The 15823-nt window shown below is 44.5% G+C and overlaps 1 protein-coding gene across 1 annotated transcript in view; it reads left to right on the top strand.

The window, feature by feature from the left end:
* The first annotated feature begins 3168 nt into the window (after positions 1-3168).
* The window catches only part of LOC8031703 (TBC domain-containing protein kinase-like protein), a 31978-nt gene continuing 19323 nt past the window's right edge, over positions 3169-15823 (top strand). The window contains exons 1-12 of the mRNA XM_029988529.4: positions 3169-3504; positions 3936-4130; positions 4426-4492; positions 4580-4694; positions 4956-5029; positions 5441-5549; positions 5671-5740; positions 7209-7264; positions 7873-7934; positions 10418-10560; positions 13599-13728; positions 15502-15601. Coding sequence (XP_029844389.4) covers positions 3938-4130; positions 4426-4492; positions 4580-4694; positions 4956-5029; positions 5441-5549; positions 5671-5740; positions 7209-7264; positions 7873-7934; positions 10418-10560; positions 13599-13728; positions 15502-15601 — 1119 coding nt within the window. The 5' untranslated portion in view covers positions 3169-3504; positions 3936-3937. The remainder of the gene's footprint in view (positions 3505-3935; positions 4131-4425; positions 4493-4579; positions 4695-4955; positions 5030-5440; positions 5550-5670; positions 5741-7208; positions 7265-7872; positions 7935-10417; positions 10561-13598; positions 13729-15501; positions 15602-15823) is intronic.

The raw sequence follows: 15823 nt of genomic DNA on the forward strand, positions 1-15823 counted from the left end.
CGATTTTTCGAAGGCATTCGGCGATTGCCTTCAACATTAAACGGTACTGCAGAAACTGGACCTTAATGGCGTCAGGGGTGTTGCTCTGAACCTAATCGAACGCTATTTACAAGACCGTTATATGTACGTTGAAATTGACGGGGAGCGTTCAAACATGCGCCAAATAAAGGCAGGTGTACCTCAAAGAAGTATTCTCGGGCCCCTTCTTTTCAATGTTTTTATAAATGACATGGTGAACTTAGATAACGTCAACTACATAATATACGCAGATGATGCAAGCTTGTTTTTTTCTGGAACTAGCATTGACGTCGTTATAGGAAGAGCAAATCTATTCTTGCAGAGTTTACCCGCAAATTCATTAACAACAAATGCTGCAAAACCTAAGGCAATTATTTTCCGCGCAAAACATACAAGTTGCACCAGCAACCTGCCGGGAGGGCTTTCGCTTGCCTCACGAGATGTGGAAATTGTAAAAAATGCTAAGCTGCTTGGCGTAACTTTTAACGAACATGTGCTGTGGGATGAGACGGTGCAGGACACAACCATAAAGCTCTCAAAGGTTGTAGGCGTTTTGTATAAATACCGTAATATCATACCATCCTCGATAATGCTGCTTATATATCAGGCCCTGTTCTGCTTATATTTCGATTGCTGTTTCCTGGTTTGGGGTACCACTACGAAAACGAACGTTCAGAGGCTTTTTATAATGCAAAAGAGGGCAATATGAATAATGTGTAATGTACGTAGCGGATGATCATTCCACGAAATCTTTATTTAAAAAGCTTGACATGTTAAAAACCACAAATCACTGTAGTTATAAGCTTTTGATGTCATATAAACGATCATTAAACAACTCTGAGAGCGTTTTTAATTCACTCTCATGTTTGGAGCCCCGGGACGCATCATACAGCACTCGTCATTCTCGAAACTGGGCCGCACCGCGCTCCAGAACCAATTATGGTGTCCAGAGACTGGCTTCTACTCTCCCAAGAATTTTAAATAACCTTGAAGCAAAGGAAATTTCCGTGGCGAACATAAGCACAAAAGAAATTCGTGGCCTATTTGAGTGATCCATTGAATAGGTGTTGTCATGTTTTGATGGTATAGACTCTAGAGACAGTTGCGTATATATTTTTGAAAGTCAATGTGCATTATAGTGTGCTCATTACTAAACTCTCGGAGCAAGCGTGTGAAATACTGAATTATGTTAACCTTGTTTAACCCTTTGCATTGTATGTAATTGACACCACTGTCCTGTAAAAACACTCGATTACCTGTCTTTATATATGTTAAATTGTTCATTCACTCATTTGTTGAGCTCCTTCTGCGGATGTAACGGGGAGGCGGGGGCTTCGTCAAGTATCGACATGCTACTTTGTTTTTTCCTGCCTTCCCCTCTCAGATGGAGAGGAAATAAAATTGTTTGATTGATTGATTGATTGATCGATATTAAAATTACTTGTAACCGTTACTCCCCCCCTTTCCCCTCCTTTTCTAATGGCACCCTTTGTTCAGTAAGTCTCCTACCAAGAAAACCTCCAACTAAATCTCCCACGGGAGGATAGATTACGTAAATCGGTGGATTAAGGAGATAAGTAGTTCGTAATTCGGCGACTCTAATCCAGTAATTATTGACACTAGAAAAGACCCATTCTTAAACCGGCAGAACGCTCTGTCGTTTCGAAAATTTGAAGTAATCGGAGAAGTAATGGTTACTTTTTCAAGCAACGGCCTATGACTCTTCGTCTCGAGTAATCAAGTGATCTAACTGAATACCTTTTAAGCAAGAGTGATTGTAATTGTGATCTATTACTCTTTTCCAGCAACGAGTACAAGACCGCGCCTACTCAAATCCTTCCAGTTCATCAGTGACCGCAAAATGGAAGCCTTGCAATTTTTTTTTTTTTTCTTTGTGGCTTTGGTTGGAGGTTTTATACACGACCAAATGTCCGTACAATCACGGCTTATGTGACGAGTCGGAAAAATGGAAGAACCTGACTAGTCGCCAGCCAATCACGGCCTCGCGTGAACGTACGCGACGCCGTGATTGGCTGGTATCAGCCTGGATCGGGTCGTTGGACGTTCTTGTTATCCTTGCAGACAGCCTCAAACCGAAACTAACTCGGCGAAGCGCGCACGTGATGTCATCTCTGCGCTTTACGCTTCCGTCGCACTGCTGACGTCACCTGCGGCGCGTACGCGCGGACTCGTGGGTTCAGGTCGACGTCACAGACGCGCCTCACCTGCCAGTTTCGGTTTGGGATCGTGTCGCCCACTATGAGCTTTATATTTCAAATTTCACTTCACGGCTAGGCTACAATGAGATCAAGCACCGATTCTCCAACTACGTTACGCCCCCAAAAATAAAATAAAAAGGCACACGTTAATAAAAACATTGTAGTCATTTACCTAAAAAAAAAATATTAACCAATAACGCCACTGTTCTAATGGCCCTCACGGCCACCCAAAAAAAAAACGTCCAAAACCGCACCTCTTTGTTGACGCGCGGGTGAATTTCTTCCTTTTTTTTTTTTAGAGGGGAGCTGGCAAGGGGAAAGGGGGGGGGGGAGGGGGAGTGAGGGAGCGGTAGCACATCTTGCCATAGATAACGTGACTGCGCGAGAGGAGACGGCGATGGAAAGTGAGTGATAGCGCGGCAGCGCTGTCACTCACCGCTGTCATTTGGGATTTTGCGTACGATCGCCGCCGGACTTCCGCGGAAAGGTGCTTTACAGCAGTGCTAACAGCTGCTGCTGTAAAGCACTGGTCGCCTGTGTCCTTCTTTTGGTACCTCTTCTCCAAGGTCCTCACGCGTGAATGCCGTATGTGCCGTCGAATGCTGATAGATTTTGTTAAGAAAGGGAAACATTTGTTTTTCATTGTACACAACCACTCTACGCTGTCAACACATGAGTGTCACGGAACGAGGTTAAACCGTGTTCAAAGTTTCGCGCTTACAATTCACGTCATTAAAGGGAGGGGAGGGGGCTTGGTTGAGTACGGGGAGTGGTGAAAAAGTGACTAAAGAATTGGTGGCTAAGGATTCAAAAAGGGGCCACGTAAAACCCACAAGCTAGGTCCCAGACACCATGGGACCGCCTACTAGGACCGCCCATAGAGTTATTGAACCGCCCGAGAGAAAAGCTGCAAATGATCATCATCATCATCATCATTATCGCAAATAATCCATGACAGTCTTCAATCGGGGGCTCACCGGCTCACTTTGAGCAACATTTACTTGTGTAATGAAAGAAAACAGACTAATAACGTGTGTAACATCAAACGCGGCAAACACGCTGAAACAGCTATCATCATCGTTTCATAGTTGATCCGTGCAGATCCAGAATCCAGATAAAGGGGCGTGTAAAAGAGCCGTATCCACCTCCGTAGGACGCGGGCGACGCGGGTGCTGTCAGCTGTCATGGGGATTTGTGAGTCAGTAAAAAGTTTGTTTGGAGTTTGGGAAGTGTAGCACGTGGAGAAAACACCAAACAAGCCCAAGTGGTATGTTTGGGACAACATTGCACTTTCCACCTCACGTAGTACATTCAAAGCTCCGTTTGCTCTTTCTGAGTGACGATCACGCGAAAATACACGATCAATGCGACTGGTTTTGGTGTCTGTAGTATTGTGCGGAGGGCCCTAATTTACATCACTTTTCACATCAAATGTTCATTCTGATGTTTCTCCAAATGTCAAAGCGCACCGTTGAAGAAGATATAAATAGTGACGCTCTCAGGGAATCGTAAACAACTGATACGTGATGAATCTCACTCGTGGACGCTTGAGTGTTTTTGGTCTACGATTCATTGAATGAATCTTCTCAGACGTGGATCATCAAACACCATAGCATGTTGTTAAAGATGTATTGAATGCACAACGATATTTATGAATTTCTTAGAAGTATATATTAGGCATTGTATGTTTCTTATCAGACATGGATTCGCTCAAGAAAACGACACTGGGTGCAAGGACCTTCTTTGCGTCGTGCCATGCCAAGGACACCTGCGGCAATAATGGCCTGCCACTCACACCAAATTCTATCAGGATTCTGGGTCTCTTCCAACTGTTAAAGAAGCTGTCGCACAAGAACCTTTGTACATACTTGGATGTGCTTCGTAGCAAACATGGTAAGACATTTTATCATACATTTTTAAGTCATGCCACCAAAACAGTAATTTATCCAGGATAGGTGTCAGGCTCAACCTGGGCTGAGGGTGATGTTAGGTTGCTGTGTATATGCACGTATGTAAATATTGTGACCACCAACACTATACCTTTTGTTGGAAAATAAAAAAAATCAACCTAAATGTTCGCCACATGCCACCCACGTTCAGCTCAAGCAGTGTGAGCTATAGTAACCACCGCTGACGAATCATCCGCAATAAATATTCCGCCCCAGCCCGTCTCTGTCTTACTTTCCAGAGAGATTGGTGGTCGTCTTCGAGCATTTCAAGACAAGCCTGAAGGATGAAATTCCAAAGAAACTGCCGTACGTTGGATCAACTCTCCTGCTTACGTTTAACCTGTCGAAAGAACGTGACCAGCGAGGATGATCAATCTACATGAATTCTTGCAGGACTGAGGCTATTGGTAGAGTGTGCAGGCAAACACTAGATGCCTTGGTCTACTTGCACGGCCATGGCATTGTACACCATGTCCTGTCTCCAAGCTCAATCCTCCTGGACGATAAGGTGTGAATACACTGTACTTGCAGCTCTACAAAGGCATTTCATAGGCCTGCTTGCTAGAAACACCGTCTTAGCCGAGACCGTGTAAAACAAAGCACTGCCGAAGCTAGTGCACGAGTGCAGTGGCTTGTGAAGTCGAGCTTCATGCATTCACGTGCTCCAGACTCGGCAGGCTTTCTTTCACACAGTCGTAGCTAAGACACTGTTCATAGCAAGCCGGCCGAGGTGTGAATATCCCACGCATAAAGTGTTTTCTTTGTGTAGGGTCATATCAAAGTTTCCAACTATGGACTCTACCACATGACCGAGCATGGCAAGACCATTCCGTTCCCGCTTGGGTGAGACGGTTCGACTTTTGCACAGCATGACTGGCTTTTGGCATTGGGTATTAATCTAGCTGAAGAATCACCTTAAAGGCTGGGTTCACACATTTGTGTTTGACTGTGATCGACTGCGTTACGACCACTTGTGATGGCTTACGATAAGAAAATATCAGTCATCATCATCACCAGCATTATTATTATTTTTATTATTACACTTGCATCGTCCATTAGGAGACCCTAAATTCCTTTCCGTCTGCGTATAATCAGCCTTAAGAACTTTACTAAAGCTTGCAAAGTTCTTGTTATGATTTAAGTAATGTAATGTAATGTGATATATTTGCACAAGATCTTGTGTCTCATGACAGTGTGTGCGGCTGAGCAGAAAGGTTACTCTGCTTGATCGGCCTCGCTTCATCCTAAACGCAGAACTCCGAAATACTTGGCACCTGAGGTTCTGACGCAGGAGAGACCATCTTTTCAAGGACCCAAGGCCGACATCTGGTCCCTAGGAATCATTGCACTGGAGCTTGCCCTGGTGAGGATTTTATCACAATTACAACAGCCGGAGACTCCCCATTTGACAAAGCTTTCTTTGCATGAAGCTCATCTTCTTTAGGCATATAAAGTGTGCTTTATTCCTTTTTTTTTTTTTTCAGGGACGTGAGCTTTTGAGCAATGCCAGCATTGAGTGCGTATTCAAGCAGCTTCTGACCTCTATCAAAGGAAGTAAGTGGTTCATTTTACGTTGTACTCTTTTTTTTCATCAGGCATACTGCACATCACTTTGTGGCTCGGGCGCACTGTCTAATATATTGTATCGAGTTCAAGCCGTGGAGTGACTTTTAATGCTGTGATGCTTTTTGCCTGTATCGGTACCCAAACCTTCACATGACACGTAATTAGTGAAGATAGAGAAAAAAAATGCAGTCAAGTTGATGAGTGACATTTATAGTATACTCGAGACAGAGGAAAAATAAAAAGACGGACAGAACAACAGTTGTTCTGTCCATTTTTTTTATTTCTATTTTGTCTCAAGTTTGCTATGTATGGACATGACATGTAGTTTTAGTTGTTCCAACCCCGTCGTATACTCTATCAGTAAGATTTCATGTTTTCGGATAAATCCACAAAACACAAAAAAACACTTGTCAGTCAGACTTTCGTCAATTCAGATTCATCCAATAAACTCTGAATTTCGAGGTCGCAGTGTAACGATAATCTACAAATAGGTTCGGAACCGGGTCAGTCACTTATCCTGAGTAGACGCTACTCTAGTTTCCTTTCAAATATCAGACCCTTCACCAAAGGGGACATACAATTTATCTCCTCGGAAGTTCGTTCAGGACAGCAGGTATTGTACTCCTGGGCCACGACAAAAGCCACTGTTCCAGTTTCTTGTTTTGACCCTACTCTTTGTGCTTCTTCAAGGAAGGAGGAGTTCAGTTTTATAGGACTGAAAGCTATCAACTTGTGCATTCCATTGGAGATGGAGAGGGGCAGTTGAAATCGCTTTAGCACTCCACCTCACGCAGCAGGCAGAGTGGTGTAATGGGATGGGAAGGAAACGAGTTTCCCAGCGACTACGTCCAGAAGTTTACTGATCCTGAAGTCTTGACGTCTATTGAATCAATACTTCTTTTTTTTTAAATTTTATTGTGTGATAGTTAGTAATACATGTGCCAAGGGCACCACGCCAAATCCAACTGGAGAAATATAATTTGGCAGAAGCGAGTTCTTGTGAACTTAATGCACTTTTATGTCCAGATATGTTTTATGTTTGTTTTGAATTTTGAAGAATTGGAAACGCAGCGAAATTAAACTCCAAATGCTCGAAAATTGGAAGTCGGAAATTGGAAATGTATGGCAAAAAATTAAACTAAAAAGAAAGCACCCTCCAAATTTCACGAAAAATAAACTTCAAAAACACGGAATCATAGCTGTAAGGAAGCATAAAATTCAAATTGAGAGTTGTATTGTATGAGTGCACAATTATTCATTTGATTAGTCCAACGGTCAAGAGCAATTTTGGGGTGCAGTAGGGGTAGAGGGGACATGACCAAGACTGCTGCCTTTCCTGTTTCATACCAAGCAATATATCCGTAAGGTCCCTCGATCTAGACTTCCTTTGGCAATGTGTTGTATAATTCTGCAACTTTTTTGAGTCCAGGATGTTGAATGTCTTGTCTTCTCACAGATGGAGACATACTGCTTGCTCTCTCGGAACTAGACAAATGCCAGAAGGAGGTTGAGGTGAGTTGCTACCATAAGCCTAGAAGTCGAACCCTTCCATTGAGTAGCTATGCATTGATGAAATAGATGCGTATTGGGCGGTATTTTGTAGAGATTGGATTAAGCATCCGTGGTTGAAGATAGATAGAGGTACATGATGTGAGAGGATATTTTAGTTGTCTACTGAGGCAGTAGGAATTGACAAGTGCTCACGCCTATCATCTGGTTACAGCATGTCGTTACCAATCGCACATTTGCTGGCTAAGCTTGCCAAATGGAGGGCTGTCTTTTCAGTGCCGTGGACGTAGACATTGTGGCGTAGGAGTTCTCGTATTTACGCGGCATTAGGCTTTGCGCAGATTTCTGCCTGTTTCAAGGGCATCTACTACAGTAGCAGTCTGCAAGAAGTGCTTGTCTTCCTGTCATAGCCAGCCTCTCGAGGTACGGTATGGTAGCAAACGTGCCGTTTTCACGGCACATTTGCCATCGTTCTGAGAGCCCAGGCAAGATTACCTTGTGCACCTTCTTCTTGCCAGCTTTTGTTACTTCAGGAATTTGTTTGGACTTGTGCCATAGCAATTATCGGTTGAACTAGCATGGTGCTTTCTTACGGGACTTGGCTCTAACAGGAATTGGATGCAGCTGTGAAGTCCTTTATTCGGCTGTGCCTGACAGTGCTGCCTAAAAACAGGTGAGTGTGTTTGTTTTTCTTTATTTTTTTACAAATTGACCATGAAAGCGAGGTTTATGGGCTCCCCAGAACCTCATATGTATTTACGTATTTGAAGAGTACTACCGCCCAGCAACTTTGGGGGGGTCAAGTCGTGGTAGAGGTTTCAATAGCATAGCAAAAACACAACATGAATATGCGATGCAAGAAATCCGTGCAATTCAGTGAAAAAAAAAAGAAGAGGAATTGGGCCTGCGAGGCAGTATTATGCGGCTTCTAACACGCTCACATAAAGACCTCTTCCTTCCTTCCCCCCTTTACACACACAATCTCGAAAACTTTTGGCACATGAAAAAATGGTTGGTTGCAAACCTAATGCAATGAAATGACACTCCTGAGGGTTAGTTTAGTTTCTATGTTCATTGGATTATCCATTAGCAGTTGTGCGCCAAAGTGATGCATCGGGAATCAATAATTAAAGTGCTCGTATCTAGCATCAATTTTGTTCGGAATGGCTGTTTGTACCATTCTCATTTTTAAGCTTTTGTTGTGCATAAAGGCCTACTTGAGGATTTGCACAGTAACCCCCGGAAGTTCGATGGATATGTAAAAGAAGAGTTTTTGCGGCTTTTTTATTTTCAAGAAGGAATCACAGTTTTTGGTTTGTGTAAAGACGCTCTTGCACAAACTCCTGATCCTGATTGCATGTGTGACTTGGCATTACTGGCTGATATTTCACGACAGCTTAACGACCTGAACGTAAGATTTCAAAGGAAAGGGAAACTTTTGGAGAGGATGGTCTCAAAAGCGAGATTTCCAGCTAACAAACAGTAATTTCTATCAACAAGGAATTTCTAGGATTTTTTTTTTTTTAAGAACCTTTGTAGTAGAAGCAAGCAGGCTATTTCATACAGAGACTCTCTGTGAGATAGTATGAGATGCAAACTGGGAATTTAGCTTTGCTAATTTCCATATTTTCTTGAAGTAATTTACAGTATGTGACAGAGCTTGACCAAGTTCAAGAGGTAGATCTCGCTGATCACCATACAGGGAAAAAGTTTAAAAATATTTTGAAGTGAACTACTTTGTGCAGTTTCAGGCTGGCCTTCTTGAATTAGTCTTCAAATCTAAGAAAGCTCGCAGCTGCCTTGATCGCCGTGTTTGCTATAGCACATCTGTCTGTGAACATATGTTTTCAGGATGAAGAACGTAAAGTCAAACATGCATTTACAAATGACAAATGAGTACCTCCAAAATGTTTTAGTATCCACAATTAATAGCTTTAATGTGAATGTTCGGGTCTTGGCAAGCAATGTATGGAGAAGCAATCATCGTACTGAAAAGGGGCTTGGAAGCAGCTTTTACAGTGATAGCTGTAATGGGCTGTTCCCAACACTGAAGTGAAACCTATTAGAATGGACATTTGGGCAAGTTGGTGGGAGTTCATGGTGAAAAAGAGTGCCTGTCCAGTGTATTTCTTTTCTTTGTCTAGCACTTGCCCAGTGTATCTCTCTTCTTTGTCCTGATCCCAGTCACGCCGTTTTTCACTATGACTAGAAATGACGTCCATTGTAGTAGTAGTTGTAGTTGTTAATGTTGTAGTAGTAGTTGTTGATGTAGTTGTTGTTGTGGGTGTCTGTCGTCGATGTTGCCGAATCCTTGAAAGAAATTGCCTGCCGCCCGTGGGAATCGAACCTGGGTCTGCTGCATGCGAAGCGGAGGCATTACCACTGAGCTACACCATGCCTTTAAAAGCCCACTCCAAACTTAGGGTTTCTGTATTACCTGATGCCCACTGCACGCACTCTTTGGAAAGGAGAATAGCCCTTAACAAAATGACATTGTAACACTGTCAAGGCCAAGAGCTCGTGCCGGGAGACGCGATTTCACATGCTCCGGAACAAAAAAAGAAACAAGATCATTCGAAACGAAATGGTCGGATGTCTATTTTGTTCCAAACGCTTTTGTTCACGCACCCGACTGTGCATGAACGTGCAGTCGATTCTTGTCGCTGTGATTTGTTGCGGCGGTCGCTGTAACTGTACTGTGGTTTAATACAGGACTGTTCAACTTTTTTATCGCTGCACATCGTGTTGAACGTTTGCCCTCTGCCCGCTGCAGCAAAAGGTTGCTGACCTCTGTGGTAGTGGAAGTGACACGGCACCTCTAAGCTTTTTTTTTGCTGGTAAATGCTTCGAGCTCTCACCTCTAATTCAAACGGAAGGCTTCTTCAATAGTTTTTCAGCATCTGCAATTGACACGTTCATGCCTTAGAATAATTCCTTATTTTGAAAAAAACTTTCCGATGTCAGAACTGTCATAAGAAATGTAGATTTCTACTTTGTTCAATATTTTTATGTGCTATGTTGTGTTCAGATGTTCATGACATGCTTTTTTGTTGTGATGAACCACCAGAGAGGCATGTTTGCTGTTGGTGGTCATCATCGAGAAATAATCGAAGTAACGTACAAATTATTTTTTGTCTATTTGTGGCTGATGTTCAGGCCCACTGCCAAGCAGCTGCTCCTTCATCCCCTGGTGGCTGGAGCAGGCACTTCCAGTGGGGATGCTATCCCAGCGACCAGTACCCAGGTGTCCCCTCTGCGGTGTGAACCTCTCACACTGACTGATGCCGGTCCCTGTCTCGGTAAGCCTACTCGCACTTCTCCCTCACCCTTTAGGGTCGTAGTTTCCATCGAAAACTAACGGCGGTAAAGTATAACAAGAAATTCAAACATGGAAAACTAGAGTGAAGCGCGAGACACATGGACGGCAGAATCGTCCGATCCGACATTCCGAACACACTCCGAATCGCCGCACGCGACATTTTGAGACACGCTTCCGACTTTGCATGCGACACGGCAATCCGTTTGGCTCTGCCCAGGAGATACAAGCACTCCAGCGGAGGTTCGCGTTCACAGATCTCTGGTCCCAGATTGACGGTTTAGCTCACACGAGCAAAGTTAGAAGCTCGTTCTCGTTAGCGCGTGCATTCTTTGCCGGGGCCATCTTTCTCGAATGGGTCAGCGGGATTCACGGATCCGGCTTCCCGTCGCCCGTCCCGCCAGACCCAGTACGTCATCATGACGTTCGTGCTAGCTGTGCCGTCATTGGCTGAACGCTTCCGACAATCCGTCCGCCGTGCGAAACTATCTGGCACGTTGGACGCACGTCGGATCGCCGATCCGACGTCTGAAGCGACCAAATTTTTCGGATCAGGCAGTCGCACTGCCGGATCGGACGTCGGATCAGATGGATTTTTCGCGCATGTGTCTCGCGCTTGAAAGTGTTCTGATGCCTGGAACGCCGTGCACCTTGAGCCAATCTTAGAAGAGTGCGCTGAAACCCGAACCAGGGCGGTTGCTCTGCCGCACTACACGGCTGCACTGCAGGAAGGCTATCATGCTGAAACTAGGGTGCCTCAATGCTTTTCCGTTTAGGAATGACATTCTTTCAAGTATCTGATGTCCAGATTGCACTCTTGTGGGAAAAATATGAAAAATCTGTGAAAACAAAGTGCTGCCGTAGCACAGTCGACGCGAAGAACACATGCAAGGGGACGCCCCTTCGCGCACTCCAGAACAAAAAAGAAAATTGAGCGTTCAAAATAAAACAATCAAATGTCATCACCCTAAGCTAAGTGCACGTAAAGACTTCCTGGTTGAGACCATGCACATTAAAGGTCAGTTTACAAATGCGATGCAGCTCTAAGATAGTGCAAAGTGAGTTCTCTGTCTTTAGTGCTGAGTTCGTGCTGCACTGTATCTGTCAACAGGCTTTCACTGTGTGACTATCTTTGATAACGAAACATACAGTAAGTATACAGCCCACACCAGCACACTTCTTGGTTATTTTGTAGCAGGTATCATGGAACTTGCAGCGATACATCCAATTGGTCATGACTGTGTGGATGTAAAATTTTATACACTGAAGATTTTGCAGTATTTACGAGATCAAATCTCCACACTGTTTTTGAGAAATGGTCTCTGAGAACGTTGTCAGAATTATTTCAAGTGTATGGTAAAAGAATGCTGTGTGAAATGTGTACATGTATGGATGGATGCTAATGGCTATGCCCTTTGAAATGGGCGGTAGCTTGCGCCACCTAGCCTAAGTCTAAAGCTAGTGAAAAGAGGGCAATGAAACTTTTTACAGAGATGTCTTTAGGTGATGCAGTTATCATTGTCAAATTTCATAAATGTGGGATTCAGGAAAAAAAAAAGAATTTAAGCCTAAAACTTCAGTTTTTTTTACTATGCCCTGGGAAGAAAACAGAAACAAACTGTCTGATTGATGCTCTGCTACTCACAAATGGTACTAGACCTGCTCGGATCTGCCGGACCTGCTTTCGGGAGCTCATCTCAAAAAAAGCTTTCACGTTTTTGCTTTGTGTTGTGGCACGTGGGAGTCGCAACGTTAACCAGACAATTTTTACCGTTTGCCTCCCAGTGCGTAGAAAAAAAAAGGATATTTTAGGCTTAATTTTTTTTCTGATACCTAGCACTTATGAAATTTGAGTATGATGAATGCACCACCTAAGGATACCTCTGTGAAAAGTTTTGTTGCACTTGCCGTATTTACTTGCATAGTCAACACACTTTTTTTCTCCAAAATGTTTGGTAAATTTTTTGCTTTTACACACTACGTTCAAAAAGGTCATATATTAGGTGCCAATATGACACGGCAAGGTACCGTGGTATGCCTGCACCGACAAAAGCGCACCCATGGCTGGTCGTGAACGCACCACAGTAGCCATGCTTTATAAATTGCAAACCTTTATAGGGCACTTACGGCGTGCCTTTTGCCGAAGGAAAAGCACCCCACGAAGCTCATTCAGCAAGGAGAGCAACGCAACCATTCTTAGGTCTAACCACTTTCACGATTTCACTCTCCTAAAGCGAACCACAGACGACGGCATGTTTGTTGACGTCAATGCATCCAATATGCTAAGGATGTCCGGGGCTGGGCAATTCCTCGATCCAAACTTTGCGAAGCATGCGCGCCGCTCGGTCGCACGGTTGATCACCCCCTCAACTACGCACTCACAGCCATTACGAGGCTGGCTTGTCTTGACTTGACCACTTGGCGGCAGAAGAAAATTGGCTTGGTGGGCTTGGTGGCTAGCTAATACCCGTGCCACACGGGCAACTCGAATGCCATTTACAACGAATGACATTTGAGCGGACGGCCAATAACCACGCGACACTCTGGGCGTGGCGCATTCCACGCGCAACCGATTGCGAGCTGATTCGCCGATCACGCCGATCGCCGATCATCAATTGTTTTAAATGGCATTCGAGTTGCCCGTGTGGCACGGGTATAAGTTGGAGTCACCCCGAGACTCGTGGAGATGAAAATTAGCATGCGTTCATGACGCGAGGGAAATAAAAAGTCAAAATATTGGTACCCGTTGTGGGGGGTGCATTTATTATGCGAGTGCATTCATTAAGCAAATAAATACAATAGTTTATTGATTTATTTGTAAGATTTTTTTTGTGCCCCTTTAGGGCTTGGAAAAAGCAAGTGTACTTACATATTTATAATGCAATTAAATGCAAAGGGGCAAGCGAGCTGGACAAGAATGACGATTTGTCCAGCTGTGTTTGTCCTTTGTCCCTTTGTTCCCCTTCTCCAGGGATTATTTTCGTCATCGTCGTTGTACTTACATGCTTTTTGTTGTCTCAGGGGAGCCCCTGGAGGAGCGCCCCCTACAGGAGCTCTACTTCCTGTGGCGCCTCGCTGGGGGAGACGCGGAGGCGGAGCTTCGGCGTCGTGGTTGTCTCAGGGCGAAGCCCCCGATCTGCACCCTGCCCTGGTAGGCCACTAGCGGGACTCTCGCCAAGTTATCCGCGGGCTCCCTAGTCTATCATTGAGGTCGAGGGCTACCATTCCGAAGTTTGCATCTCTTTGAGAGCGCAAGAGTTTTTCCGTTGCCACGTATTCGTCGAATTCCGAGGCATCCAGATGTCGAATCGTAAGAGGAAAAGAAAACCCCTTGTACACGAGCTTGCAAGACCACGCGTGATATTTTTAACTGATTGTGGCATGCGCCTCGCTAGAAGTAAATGCGAAGGCAAAAATGGTCCATGCCGTTATGAGAAGTAAAAAGTCCGAGCATTCTGGAGCCCTAAAGCCGCGGTCACACTGCTAAGTCCACAGACGCTGTCTGAGGCGTGCTTCTTCCTTGTACGAAGGTCCTGCCACATTGGTCGTACAGAAACCGTCTGCAGAGATGTTTGAAGCATACACATGTATAAAGCAAACGTGCTTCGGCCGTGCTCGAGGCATTTGCGTGGATATTTCTGTCATTGTGCCCACGGCGAACACCACATCTTTTTTACAGTAAACTTTCGTTAGTTTGACCTCGGTTAATTCGACTTTTCGTTTAATTCAATCATGTTCAAAAGTTTGGGCGAGTGCCCATACATTTCTATGGGAAGAAAAGTTCGATAATTCGAACTCGGGAAGACTCGGCTTTCAATAATTCATCCCGAGCGAATGCGCGCGGGCTCACATTGCACAGCAAAAACCTCCAGCGTATGGCGAAACACGGGCCCTTTGCTGCAAAGTTGAACACGCACAAATATGCGCCTGCTCCTCTACGCCGTTGAGATGGACCGTAGCGAATGACACGAGCCAGCACAACCAATCTGGTGTGGAGTAGCGCGGAGAACATAGCACGTGGTCGGGCGCGGAAACAGCATGCACTCTCAAAGCGCTTTTCTGTAGCATCATGTGCGGTCCATCTTGCGTGCCAAAAAGCGCACATTCTCGTTTCCTTTTTTTTTGTTGTTGACGGTCTGGCTGCTTGGCACCAAAGTCGGCTCGTAAAGCTTTCTCAGCGTGCACTCTCAAGGCGCTTTTCTGTAGCATCATGTGCAATGCATCTTGCGCCAAAAAACAAAAATTCTCTTTTCCTCCTTTTTTTTTTTTGTTGTCAATTTTTTGTTGTAGTTGTTGACGGTTTGGCTGCCCCGCGTCAAAGTCTGCTCATGAAGCTTTCTTTTTTTTTTGTTTCTTTTTCCTTTGTAGTGTGCGATTTTCCGGGAATGTGACGTTTGGTTACTTTGCTCTCCGGAGCATGCTTTTGGACACGCACGCGTTTTAAGCGCAGACGGCAGCAGACCATTCGTGAGTACTTTGGACAATAAAAGAAAGTTTAAGTTTAACCATTTCTCTGTCCTTTTTTTAATTCAATCATTCCGATAATTCAACCAAATTTCAAGGTCCCATCGAGGACGAATTAACGAAAGTTTACTGTACAATGTATGACCAGTGTGGCTGTGGAGGTCTAAATGCAGGGTCGCTAAAAGGCGTTACAGACTCGTTACCTGCACTATTTGCATGCAATGTTTACAAGGGACTCACTAGATTGTCGTAGCGCGGAGTGTTACCGAATCGCCTAATCTGCGAGTGCAAGCTCTTTTCTCGTGCCTCGTGTCACATGACACCTTTTTTGCGGTTTTCCCTTTGCTACTTGCTACACGGCCCCTTTATGAAGTCTAGCATTGTTGAGCACAGGGGCTGAATAGGTGTGAGTCGCGAAGTAAAAAAAATACATTCACTGAAGTTCACCGCCTTTTTCTAGCATTGTGTTGCTGGAAGGGGACGAACTGGTCCAGAGGAAGGATTCCGTCTTCTTCTTCGACGACACCATCGTGACACTACCCACCGAGCAGCTCTGTCAGGTGAGGTGCCACTGGGTTACGGAGTAGCAAATCTAGCTCTTTTGATTGGATATGTCACATAAACAGCAGGCATGTAGTAACCTGTAGCGCTTCATCACTAGTAGTACAGCATGCAACCTAAAATATATTAACAATGCTTTTCACGGCAAAAATAAACTGCGTCGTCGAAGGCTCATTTTCCGCCGAAATGTTGCACCAGCAGTCTGGACCAGCTAAAGTTTC

The sequence above is a fragment of the Ixodes scapularis genome, unplaced genomic scaffold, assembly GCF_016920785.2.
Source record: "Ixodes scapularis isolate PalLabHiFi unplaced genomic scaffold, ASM1692078v2 PGA_scaffold13__105_contigs__length_92229423, whole genome shotgun sequence".
Classification (NCBI taxonomy): Eukaryota; Metazoa; Arthropoda; class Arachnida; order Ixodida; family Ixodidae; genus Ixodes; species Ixodes scapularis.